Source organism: Entelurus aequoreus, linkage group LG01 (genome assembly GCF_033978785.1).
Source record: "Entelurus aequoreus isolate RoL-2023_Sb linkage group LG01, RoL_Eaeq_v1.1, whole genome shotgun sequence".
Taxonomy (NCBI): Eukaryota; Metazoa; Chordata; class Actinopteri; order Syngnathiformes; family Syngnathidae; genus Entelurus; species Entelurus aequoreus.
The window spans coordinates 71,904,766-71,918,148 of NC_084731.1; the positions used below are offsets into that span (position 1 = coordinate 71,904,766).

Below are 13,383 nucleotides of genomic sequence, written 5' to 3' on the forward strand. Positions count from 1 at the left end.
ATATATATATATATATATATATATATATATAAAAGCTGTGAAAATCTGCTGTACAGTATGTGTGCTTGGGTCCTATTTTTAGGAACACTAATACAAAACCTCACAATAATGTCTGATTGAAAGCTAAAAACCTTATGACAGACCGCCTTAAAAAACTGAATTGAATTTAAAAAATGTTTTACTGAATGAAGCACCCAGAATGTAGATTAAAATAAAGAATGTGGGATTTACAATATTAACTATGAACGGTAAAACACTGAATATTGACAACATGTGAACGTCACCCCGCCTCTCGATTGACATATTTTACAATCAAGCGAAACGCAACAAAAATGCAACAGACAGTGAAATATGAACGCGAAGAGTAAAAATCCCCCCAAAAAACCACCTACAATCTGATATATAACTAAGCTTTAGAACTTTGTTGTAAAAATCTCCTTCCGCGTCTGTCACTGACACCCGCATTTCAGGCTGGCCGCTCTGGAAACACTCTGTGGAAACGCTCCCCACTCACACTGCTTGGTGCCTCGTCTGAGCTGCTGTGACTTAGATTGCCATAGTAACTACTAATGCAAAAGCGCAGATTCCAACCATTACAATACTTTGTATAGTTAAAGACTTACGGTAATTTGAAAACATCACTGCACATCATAATGGCAGCTACAGTTTCCATCTTAAAATATATAAAAAAAATATTTGGGAATGTCCGGCGGGCCAGATTGAAACGTTTAACGGGCCGCATGCGGCCCCCGGGCCTTAATTTGCCCAGGTCTGCTCTAGCGGGTGACTTTTCAAATGATGCTACATATTAGCAGTAATGCTACTTTTTGTAGCAACGCTTTTGCCCCACACTTGACAAATTACAGCTGTCTGTTCGACATATTCCCACTTGAAGTTGGGGGTTAAATCACCAAAATGATTCCCGGGCGCGGCGCCGCTGCTGCCCACTGCTCCCCAAGGGGATGGGTCAAATGCAGAGGACAAATTTCACCACATCTAGTGTGTGTGTGACAATCATTGGTACTTTAATCTTTAATCTTAATCTTAAATATTCCCGCTTGAAGCCAAACCACCGCCAGACGATGGACCCCGTGCTGTTTTTCTTGGGAATTCATTCTTCCTTCATTTGTTACCAGATTTGCACCTTCTTTCTCTCGTATTACCACTCGCACCACAGCTAACCTTACCCATGCCGCTACCTCTCTGCTCCGCGAGGGCGTATACGTATGTGACGTATGTAAGAACGTGCGCTTGTTTTATGTCTCTGTGAGAAGGAGAGACAACAAAGAGTGAGAGACGCCTGTAGTGTAATGCCCGCAGCTAAAAGCAACTGCGTGAGAACGTATACTCGAATATCACGATATAGTCATTTTCTATATCGCAGAGACAAACCCGCGATGTATCGAGTATATCGATATATCGCCCAGCCCTAATGTAAAGATAAACATATTCAAACACACCCATAAAAAGAATGTGGCTCTTATGAAGGCAGAACAATATTCAATGTTTCCTCTGCCAAGAAAGTATGTGGTGAGTCTATTTATTTTAGTGATTAAAAAAAAGAAAATGCAACTTGGTTAAAAGATTTGAGTACTTTTTAAACCCATTCAACAGTACCGGGATAACCAGAACTGATCATTGATTTATTGTATGGTTGTGTATATCTGAGGGTCCCCCACCTTAACACACACACTAACTATTTATCTTACTTTGCTAAGAGAGTATATTCACTTGTTCATAATTTTGTGGTACAGGTTAATTTGAAAATGGAATTAATCCATTTTTTATGTCCTTAAAATTCTACATACAACACCCTACAATGCCAATGTCAAACGTGTTTTTCTTTTTTGCAAAGTTATTAATTAAAAAAGAGATAGAGGGAAAGATGAATGCAGCAATGTACAGAGACATCCTGGATGAAAACCTTCCCATCCAACCTGACGGAGCTTGAGAGGTGCTGCAAAGAGGAATGGGCCAAACTGCCCGAAGATAGGTGTGCCAAGCGTGTGGCATTGTATTCAAAAATACTTGAGGCTGGAATGGCTGCCAAAGGAGCATCAACAAAGTATTGCTCAAAGAGTATGCATACTTTTGTGTCATGTTTTACTTTTTTATGTTTAAAACATTTGCAACATAAAAAAATAATAATCACATTGTCATTATGGGGCAATGTGTGTAGAATTTTGAGGACAAAAATGAATATATTCCATTTTGGAATAAGGCGGTGACATAAAAAGTGAAGAGCTTTCTGAATGCATTTTGTTTAACTTGAATATTAAAAAGTTTACATTTCAATGACAATGTTCAAATATGCAATAAATACAGGTTTATTGCCTTTGAACGGTTATACTTGCATCAAAAACATCATCAGGTGCTCATTTGGTGAATTATATTTATATAGCGCTGGTCTCTAGAGACTCAAAGCACTTTACATAGTGAAAGCCATTATCTATATCTTTAAGCTAAGTGGGTGGCACTGGGAGCTAGTAGGTTAGGTGCCTTGCCCAAGGACACGGCGGCAGTGACTAGGATGGCGAAAGAAGGGATAGAACCTGGAACCCTCAAGTTGTATTTAGTTGTCCAAAATGTACAATCACATGGTCTACCTCTACATGCGCTGTCAAATGTTGGTGTGATAGTCCTGATTTGTCTCATTTTTTACAACTGTAAATTCCGAGGTATGAGCCGCTACTTTTTTCCTACGCTTCGAACTATGCAACTTATGAAACGGTGCGGCTAATTTGGGGGGTTTTCTTTGCTGGCGACCATCGTGCAAATAGAGACTGAATAGGTGTGTTATTGTTTTGCTATGCCACCACCTTTGGAACGAGTCGGCTCACTGCTCACGCTGCATTGACCTTCTCTTTTACACTGCGTTTCAACTGTAAGTAGAGGTTTCCGTACCGTCTTCCAAGTTGTCCATTGCGTTTCTACTCCATTCGTCACTCTTAGCAACGTTTGTAAGTTTTACAATATAACTAAAACCATTCTTACTTACTAAAGCGTCCCATGTGTGATGTCTGTAGGACTAGATTCATGCATATTTATACATGCTATCATAATGTAATGAAACTAGCGTCGTTAGCATTAGCAAATATGCTAACACATTTACGAGTGTCTGTGTTAGTATTATTAACTTACAATGGCCTTTAAAGATTTTAACCAGAAGTACAAGTGCTGTTCAGTCTTCTAGCCGTCCATAGCGTTTCTACTCGTATGGATTCTCCATTCATCACTCAGAGCAACGTTTGTACGTTTTACAATATAACTAAAACAATTCTTACTTACTGAACCGTACCATCTGTAGGAGTGTTTTCATGGATAATTGTACGTGCTATCGTAATGTAATGAAACTAACGTCTTTAGCATTAGCAAATACGCTAACGCATTTACAAGTGTATATTAGTATTATTAACCTACAATGGCATTCTTGCTGTAACGTTTGGTTTGTAAATTTACTAAAACGTCACCGCAGAGTTATTGAGTTTGTTTAGCTAATTGGAGAGCTAGCTTGCGCAGTTAGTAGGTCCATGACGATGACTTCTGTTTTGTTTGATCATCCATTTTACTGCCGTGTTACAGACACTGTTTGAAAACAATTAAGGTATGTAAATAAACATATACAAGACTTTTCAGTGTAAATACCTCATTTGACATCGTGTATAACTGCGACTTATAGTCCGGTGCGACTAATATATGGAAAACTTCTAGAATTTTGTGGGTGGGGCTTATATACCGGTGTGCTCTATAGTGCGTAAAATAGAGTAGACTAGGGACAATGAGCTTTCTTTTCCACTTTCAAATCATTATAAACACACAGTAAAACAACGGTTATATATAATTTAACATTTAGAAGTAGACAGATGCTTCGCTAGCATATGTATTTAACGTTACTGTTCAAAAGTCAACTAACAAATGTTTACCTGGATATTCAAAATATTACTCAGTTGTGGTGGTTTCACCCCCCTGTGGTCTGTTACTGTGCTATATTACCACATCCATATACACCTCTACCTCTGCATGCACTTTAAAATGTCAGCGGTGCAACTCAGCTGATACTTCTGCCTTTCCAAAAATGCGCTAGCTTGATGCTAATGTAACAATCAAAATAAATATGACTTTTTTTTTTTTTTACTAGGGCATGCATATATAGTATGCATTAGTTTGACCATTTAAAATCAATGATAATAAAAAGGAGATGCTTGGAAAAAGCATAAAAATGCCCCAAAAAACTTGGAAAAACGCGATTCATAGCGTTACTTTTTACCCCCATTCCCGTTAATGCAAGAAAAATACAGCTTAAATGAATTGGTCAGTTTATTAACAATTCATATTCTGTTGATGAAATATGAATACATACAGAAGTATTTCTGTAGCATCCACCGAAAACGCAAAGTTCGTCAAAACCGGTGGTGAAAAACGCATACGTTCGTAATTTTTTTGTGGAACCAATTTCTATTTTCAAACTAGCCCATAAGAGTTTTACATAAAACATCCGTGCGCGAAATAGTTCTAATAGTTTGATAATTTATATAAGAAATAAACAACCTATTTTGCAATAACATTTTTTCTGAATTATGCCTTTATAAGAGAGAATTGTTTCACCCTGAGAGAATTGTGTACGCATCACAAACGTATAACTGATCATAACATGTCAAAATAAACAAAGGATTATGCAAAGTGGACTACTTTTAATTCATGTAAACACATGGTGCGATAAACGATATTCATCCGCCGTGCGGGGTATAAATAGAACATGTTGACGATTTGGTGTTACCAGTAAGTTTATGCCGAGCGTTCGTCACGGACGGAAATAAGGAAAATAATGGAATTTTATTAATCAACAGATAGTTTTGCCGGTAAGTGAATACTTTTATATAAATTTTCTATCGATGCGTTAACCTCTTGTTTTAGTCACTAAAGAAAATGTGTACTTTGATTGAATCAAAGTTGGGTACCCACGCTAACAATTTTCAATTTCTTTATTTTTTCAGCTTGTTTCTTGTCGCTGCTTTTAGTTGCATATTTTACATTACTCGCATTCAAATTGGTTTTAATAGTACTTTTTAAATATTCCATGCTCTTGCAAAAGCTTGTGTATTTCTCGTAATAATTCGAATTATTCAATTTGCATATGTCCGTGATAGTCACGCCAATATATCGAGCGTCTATGCCGTGTGTTTGTGTAATTATTTCGAGCGTATGTCAATGATAAATTATGTTAATTTCATACACAATAAACCCAGATTACTACCACAGATATATTTATATTCATAAAACAAAACATTTCATGTTTTGATAAGGCCTAAATAAAAAATTTGTTTGTTTGCAATTGCCGACTGACCCACTACTTTTCTGCCTACCCAAAAGTTTTTATTGGCTTGTCCAGGAGTGAATTTTTTTTTTCTATCAAATATTTCTAAATATTTCTTTTCTCCTATTTATTGAGTTCCAAGTATAAACCCAGATTAGAGGCAATTCCTTACCATCTGATCTATGTCTACACTTGTCACCAATGTATATTAGATGTCAATTTATATGCAAGTAAAGATATTTAACAGGTATTATTCAGTAAAGCTACAAAAAAAAAATATTTACCTACCTACCGACCCAACCCTAAATGTTATGGGTTGGAAATTGCAAACACAAATTTTTTAAGGGTAGCCTAAAGAATAAAGTCTCCTGTCTTTGCCCCATATCATTCATTTCATATTGTGCATTGTTTTGTTTCAATACATGCAGCCGAGTCATACCAAAGACTATAAAAATGGGACCCGTTTCCCTCCCTGCTTGGCACTCAGCATCAAGGGTTGGAGTTGGGGGTTAAATCACCAAAAATGATTCCCGGGCGCGGCGCCGCTGCTGCCCACTGCTCCCCAAGGGGATGGACAAATTTCACCACATCTAGTGTGTGTGTGTGACAATCATTGGTACTTTAATCTTTAATGTTGCTTTTGAGGCTGTATTTGAATATATATAGTGATGGTAAATGATTTGGTGTAACCATCATGAGCGTTCTGTTCAGGTATATTTCTTTTATATTTTGATAAATCATCATATTTATGTATTACTAAATTTAAATAGGTATTGATCAATCTTTAAGCTGTGTGTATTTGATTTTAGTTTGCTTTTGACATCTTATTTAGAATTGTAGTTGAAACTTTTACAACCTTGTGTTGCGCTCATGATGGCGTAACCAAACTAGATTTCATTTAATGATCTTATTTTGAATATTTATTCCCTTTTTTACATTTTGTATATTTAAATATTCATTGAATACATTTCAAATATCAATAAAATGCAATTGCCTTCATCTTATAGGGTAATGTTTAGTTACACTAAGTCATGAGCGTAACACTAAGCTTCATCACTTTGACTTGTAATATCTCTAATTCTGGTGGTGTTTTATGCTTTTTCTTTTTGGAACATGTACTATACATATAATACAATAAAGTCCCATATAAAATTATGTTTCTAGCAATACTTTAATTTTGCCTTTGAAAGTAACACTATATACAACAACATTGGTTGTGTTATAGCTGCTAATTAATGACCATGAGGGTACAGGTCTTCTCACTTTACTCAATTTATTATTGAAGTTGAACAATCCAATATAGTGATAGTGTTTCTTCACTTGGCTCCTCTGTACTCAGCCATGTGTGTGTTTTTGATGAGAGATGTGGGTCAACCCAGACCCAAGAACTGGTCACATAGGAATAGACTTTTGGACTGACCCTTTATATGTTATTGCTGTGTTTTTCAACCACTGTGCCGCGGCGCACACTAGTGCCGTGAGATACAATCCGGTGCGCCGTGGGAGATTGTCTAATTTCACCTATTTGGAGTAAAAATATTTTTTGCAAAACCAGTAATTATAGTCTGCAAATTATGTGTTTTTGTTGAGCGTCTGTGTTGTCTAGAGCTCGGCAGAGTAACCGTGTAATACTCTTCCATATAAGTAGGTGGCAGCCGGTGCTAATTGCTTTGTAGATGTCGGAAACAGCGGGAGGCAGTGTACAGGTAAAATTGTGTCTAATGCTTAAACCAAAAATAAACAAAAGGTGATTGCCCCTAAGAAAAGGCATTGAAGCTTAGGGAAGGCTATGCAGAACAAAACTAAAACTGAACTGGCTACAATGTAAACAAAAACAGAATGCTGGACGACAGCAAAGACTTACTGTGGAGCAAAGACGGCGTCCACAATGTACATCCGAACATGACATGACAATCAACAATGTCCCCACAAAGAAGGATAACAACAACTTAAATAGTCTTGATTGCTAAAACCAAGTAGATGCAGGAAATATCTCTAAGGCTGAAACGACGCGTCGACATAGTCGACGTCATCGGTTATGTAAATACGTCGACGCCGTTTTTGTGCGTCGACGCGTCGCATAATTACGTCACACTACCGTCATGGCAGAGCGCAAAGCAGACTGTGCGAGCGAGGGGAAAAACGCACGCCAAAAGTCGTCAAAAGTGTGGGAGTATTTCAATACACAGCCTAATAATGTTGTTGTATGCACACTGTGTCGAGCGGAAATGGCCTATCATAGCAGCACAACGGCTATGAACGAACATTTCAAAAGAAAACCATCAACCATCAACTAGTCAATCGTCCGCGTTAGCATACGTTGTCATCATTACACAAAAACATGAATGTGTCATTTGTATCTGCTAGGGGTGTAACGGTATGTGTTTTGTATTGAACCGTTTCGGTACGGGGCTTTCGGTTCGGTATGGGGGTGTACCGAACGAGTTTCTAAGCTAAAGCTAACTTTAGCTGCTAAAGTCTTAACAAGTTGCTTTGCTCCTCTGCCTCTGTCTCAGCACGCAGCATTGTCCCACCCATACAACCATCTGATTGGTACACACGCAGCATTGTCCCACCCACACAACCATCTGATTGGTACACACGAAGCATTATCAGCCAATCAGCAGTGCGTATTCATAGCGCATGTAGTCAGCGCTTCAGCGTCGAGCAGATAGGTGTTTACAGGTGAGCATCAGGCAGCGGACTCTCCCCAAATGATAATAAACACCTCCCAGTCAACTACTAGTAACATCACTATGAGCCCGTTGACCTTCTAGAAACTTAAACTGCAGCTCAGCTCACTCGCAGTCCTGGTTTGAGGTGAAGGCTAATTACCTCTCAGTTCCAGCCACATCGACCCCTTCTGAGCGCCTATTTTCAGCTGCCGGGAATATTGTAAACAAGAAAAGAAGCAAAGCAAGTAGACATGCTAACCTTTCTTCATTACAACTGTTAGTCACTCACTGGAATGAGTAGAATTGGTTATTGTGTACTGTGCTGGACTGGATGTTTATTTTGCACATTTTAAAAGCAATACTTAATGTTTACAGTGCTCCAGAATATTTAGATTGGCACTTTTTTGTATTGGATGTTTATCTTTATTTTTGCACATTTTAGCAAATAAGCAATACTTTCACTTTTGTTGAAATGTTTACACTGTTGTTACAGAATATTTCGTTTTGCACTTTTTTGTATTGGATGTTTATCTTTATTTTTGCACATTTTAAAGCAAAATAAGCAATACTTTTACTTTTGAAATGCTTATACTATTGCAGAATATTAAGATTTGCACTGGATGTTGACTTTTATATTTGCACATTAAAAAGCAAATAAGCTACTTTTAATTTTGTTAAATGTTAAAAGTTTTAAATGTTTACATTGTTACAGAATATTTTGTCCTGTTGTTGTCAATGTTGACTGAGTGGCCATACTTTTTTTTTTTGTAAATAAAAGCCATGCCTTTTGAAAAAACTGGCCTACTTTTATTTTTTCATCTTCATTTTAAATAAAATAAAATAAAAAATAATCTGTAAAAGGAAAAATAATCTATAGATGAATCGAAAAAATAATCTATAGATTAACCGATTAATCGAAAAAAATAATCTATAGATTAATCGATAGAAAAATAATCGTTAGCTGCAGCCTTAAATATCTCTCAAAGGAAGACATGAAACCGCTCCAGGAAAATACCAAAAAAAGAGAAAAAGCCACAAAAATTAGAGCGCAAGACAAGAACTAAAACACTACACACAGGAAAACAGCAAAAAAGTCAAAATAAGTCGGGGTGTGATGTGACAGGTGGTGACAGTACACCTACTTTGAGACAAGAGCTGTATTGATGCATGCTTGTTATGCTTTAAATTCATATCCAACAATTGCGACAACGACTTTTTACTGTTAACTGCGTTTCGTTTTTAAATCATTTCTGCTGGTGGTGTGCCTCCGGATTTTTTAACGCAAGAAATGTGCCTTGGCTGAAAAAAGGTTGAAAAACACTGTTTTATTGTATATATATATAATTGTTATTGTTAAGCCCAATTAGCCCAAAAGCTATAAGATAACAGTAAGTGACGCACAAAAGCGGCGAGCTAGCCAGGATGAAAAGCCCTTTTATAAATAAAGTTGGACTTGATGATATTTTGGGCACTTGTTGATCAATTTTATCACATCTAGCTCCACATGTTCTTTAAAATGTGGGAGAACAATGCACTTTAGCCTCGCTGTTTCGTTTACAATCCACTCATCAGCGCCACCAATGTTTGCGTCTTGCAACATCCTTTTTTTTTAACAGTACCAACGTTCTCCTTTCACTTTTCTCATGAACTCCAAATACCTAAAACGCCGATTCTCAAAACTGCGGTACGCCAAAGAGTCACTTGATTAAAAAGTACAGTGTTTTATTTTTCCTATTCACAGTGTTACTGTTCAAACTGTTCTCAAAAATATTGACAATGCTTGTTAAATAAAAAGTTAAAAGGTTAAAGTACCAATGATTGTCACACACACACACTAGCTGTGGTGAAATGACCCTCTGCATTTGACTCATCTCCTTGTTCCACCCCCTGGGAGGTGAGGGGAGCAGTGAGCAGCAGCGGTGGCCGCGCTCGGGAATAATTTTGTTGATTTGGCCCCCAATTCCAACCCTTGATGCTGAGTGCCAAGCAGGGAGGTAACGGGTCCCATTTTTATAGTCTTTGGTGTGACTCGGCCAGGGTTTGAACTCACGACCAACCGATCTCAGGGCGACACTCTAACCACAAGGCCACTGAGTAGGTTTGATATTTGATATTGACAATGCTTGTTAAATAAAACATCAGCCTTGTTTTTAATGAACACTTAGGCCTACTGCGCTACTGTATTTCAATGTCGGCCATGACTTGGAGAGCCAAGGACTCTAAAAAGTTTGTTCTACTTGGCACTTTGACAAACGAAGGCACTCACCTAAAAGCAGCAGTCGGTGCGTCGCTCTGTAGATTTGTTTGTCCTTCTGGAGCTGCTTTTCGATCTTTTTGTTCGCTTCTCTCTGGGCCTTCTCCTCGTTTCTCTGGTCTTCAGTCTTACTGTTGCCCAAACAACCCATCTTCCCGCAGGGAAAAAGCAAAGGAGGGAGCTTCCAAACGGGATGAAGGAGGAGGCTCGGTGGTGGCAAATGCAACAAGTGGACCAAGAAGAGGGTTCACTCAGACCGAAGTCCTGGTCCTAGCAGTAAAAACTGTACCAGGGCTGGTCCAGATTGACTAGTAGTCCTAAGTGGCTTCCAAACGGGAAAAAGGAGGACGCTAGGTGGTGGCAAATGCAACAAGTGGACCGAGAAGAGGGTTCACTCAGACAAAGTCCTGGTCCTAGCAGGAAAAAAAGTACCAGGGCTGGTCCAGATTGACTAGTAGTCCTAAATGCTTTCCAAACGGGAAAAAGGAGGACGCTAGGTGGTGGCAAATGCAACAAGTGGACCGAGAAGAGGGTTCACTCAGACCAAGGTCCTGGTCCTAGCAGGAAAAAACGTACCAGGGCTGGTCCAGATTGACTAGTAGTCCTAAGTGGCTTCCAAATGGGGAGGCTAGGTGGTTGAAAATGCAACAAGTGGACCGAAAAGAGGGTTCACTCAGACCGAGGTCCTGGCTCTAGCAGGAAAAACCATACCAGGGCTGGTCCAGATTTAATAGAAGTCCTAAGTGGCTTCCAAACAGGGAGGCTAGGTGGTGGCAAATGCAACAAGTGGACCAAGAAGAGGGTTCACTCAGACCGAGGTCCTGGTCCTAGCAGGAAAAACTGTACCAGGGCTGGTCCAGATTTAATAGAAGTCCTAAGTGGCTTCCAAACGGGGAGGCTAGGGGGTGTCAAATGCAACAAGTGGACCAAGAAGATGGTTCACTCAGACCGAGGTCCTGGTCCTAGCAGGAAAAACTGTACCAGGGCTGGTCCAGATTTAATAGAAGTCCTAAGTGGCTTCCAAACGGGGAGGCTAGGGGGTGTCAAATGCAACAAGTGGACCAAGAAGATGGTTCACTCAGACCGAGGTCCTGGTCCTAGCAGGAAAAACTGTACCAGGGCTGGTCCAGATTGACTTGTAGTCCAAGGGGAAGGGTGGCAAGCAACCGCGGGGCTGGCGTCTGACTCTGGCCGGCGACAGGGCGCGTAATTCGGCGTGAGTGTGGCGCTCACCCGGCTGGGTTCCAAGCTTCCGTTCGGAACATTTCCAACTTGACGACGGTCCCGTCCAGGAAGTGAAGTACTAAACATGTGTGACACTTCCGGCCCACTTCTCTGCCTCCTTTCACAGCCAACTTATTCGGATTTTCTCCGGCTTTTGCGGGTTTCTCCTTCCCATAAAATACTTGTTGTATTCTCGGCCCCTCACATCGCCACCACCCTGGCCGAGACAGGAAGCCGAATACGAGGGACAATTACAGGAGAAAAATTGAGGTTTGTTGTTTTTGAGGCACGCATCTGCTCGTCAAAAAGAGTGATCTGAGGCCTGGACGTGCACCCGCACTACACGTACACGCACACTGCATGCTGGCGTGGAATAATCCACGCGCTCATTTCTTCGCATTTGCGTGGAAATCCAGCAGAATTAGCAGCACAGAGCTAGCTTAGTTTAGCTAGCACTGAGGCCGCCACGCTGCTGGGAGGCGAAAAAAGGACGCGAAGCGGATTGGTCTTCTTCTTCTTCTTCTCGGTCTTCTCCTCGGAGAGTACTCTTATATTCCCGTTGTCTCCGTTGTCCTAGGGCAGGAGCCTACATTGGGGTGGGGCCACGCCGCCGCGCTCGGTGAACCCTGGGAAGGCTAAAGAGAGAGAGGGAGAGGTGTAGTGGTGGAGCGACGGGGCGGGGACGTCGGCGTGATCACGTGCTCTGACGTCATGTTGAGTAAGCTTTTTTATTTATTTTTTTGCGCCTCCAAAATGGCGCCTGGTTCAAATAGAATACTGGAACTCTTTCTGCTCCAATTAAAGTTTTAATGTTTTATTTATTTTTCGTCCTGTCCAGCTTCTCAGGCAAATCATATATCGGCTGTACAAGTTTACTTTACAAAAGAGAAGTCTGGGATACTTCTCTTGTTGCCTTATTTGTATTTGACTTTATTAAATGGATTTATATTATTATTTGATGCAGCTGGGCCAGAGCAGGAGGGGATAGAAAGAGAAAAAAAAGGAAGACAGAGGGGGAAATTGTGGGGACAAGAGGGGGATAAGACAGAGAGACAACAACAACATTAATAGAACAACATCATCAAATAGGATGGTAAAAGTGATAGCAAAGAAGCAGTTAATGAAATAAATAATAACATAGAAATGACAATGAACATTATTACACTACAAATGGATCAATACAAATACCAATAGAAATAGCACTAATGATAATGAACAACAACAATAATTACCTCTATTATCAACAATACATATATGCAATGAAAACTTGAAATACAAAAGAAATCAGAAAAATGGAGGGGAAGAAAGAGAAGCCAGCTATGTTAACCTTGTAGATTGTTATAGTAACAATAGGTTAAGCTTTGTCAGTGTGCCATGTGTTACCCAGTTTCCCCTAGGGCAACAACGTTAATAGATGTTTGATGAAACCTGATTATATGCATGAGTGTACGTATGTATATGTACTTGTATATGTACAGTATGTGTATATGTATGTTTGTACAGTGAATGTATATGTACATGTATGTGTATATGTATGTTTGTACAGTGAATGTATATGTACAGTATGTGTATATGTATGTTTGTACAGTGAATGTATATGTACATGTATGTGTATATGTATGTTTGTACAGTGAATGTATATGTACAGTATGTGTATATGTATGTTTGTACAGTGAATGTATATGTACAGTATGTGTATATGTATGTTTGTACAGTGAATGTATACGTACAGTATGTGTATATGTATGTTTGTACAGTGAATGTATATGTACAGTATGTACAGTATATATGTATGTTTGTACATTAAAGCTTTAATGACTGCAAGGGCAAATTAACTGTCATTCTTAAATAAAATAAACAATGTGAATTCAACAGTCTGCAATGAGGTGGTGACTTGTCCAGGGTGTACCCCGCCT

The 13,383-nt window shown here is 39.3% G+C and overlaps 1 protein-coding gene across 1 annotated transcript in view; it reads right to left on the bottom strand.

The window, feature by feature from the left end:
• Positions 1 to 12,132, bottom strand: part of gnas (GNAS complex locus) — a 63,437-nt gene extending 51,305 nt beyond the window's left edge. The window contains exon 1 of the mRNA XM_062057613.1: positions 10,256 to 12,132. Within this exon, the coding sequence (XP_061913597.1) occupies positions 10,256 to 10,394 (139 nt within the window). The 5' untranslated portion in view covers positions 10,395 to 12,132. The remainder of the gene's footprint in view (positions 1 to 10,255) is intronic.
• Between the last annotated feature and the right edge of the window lie 1,251 nt (positions 12,133 to 13,383).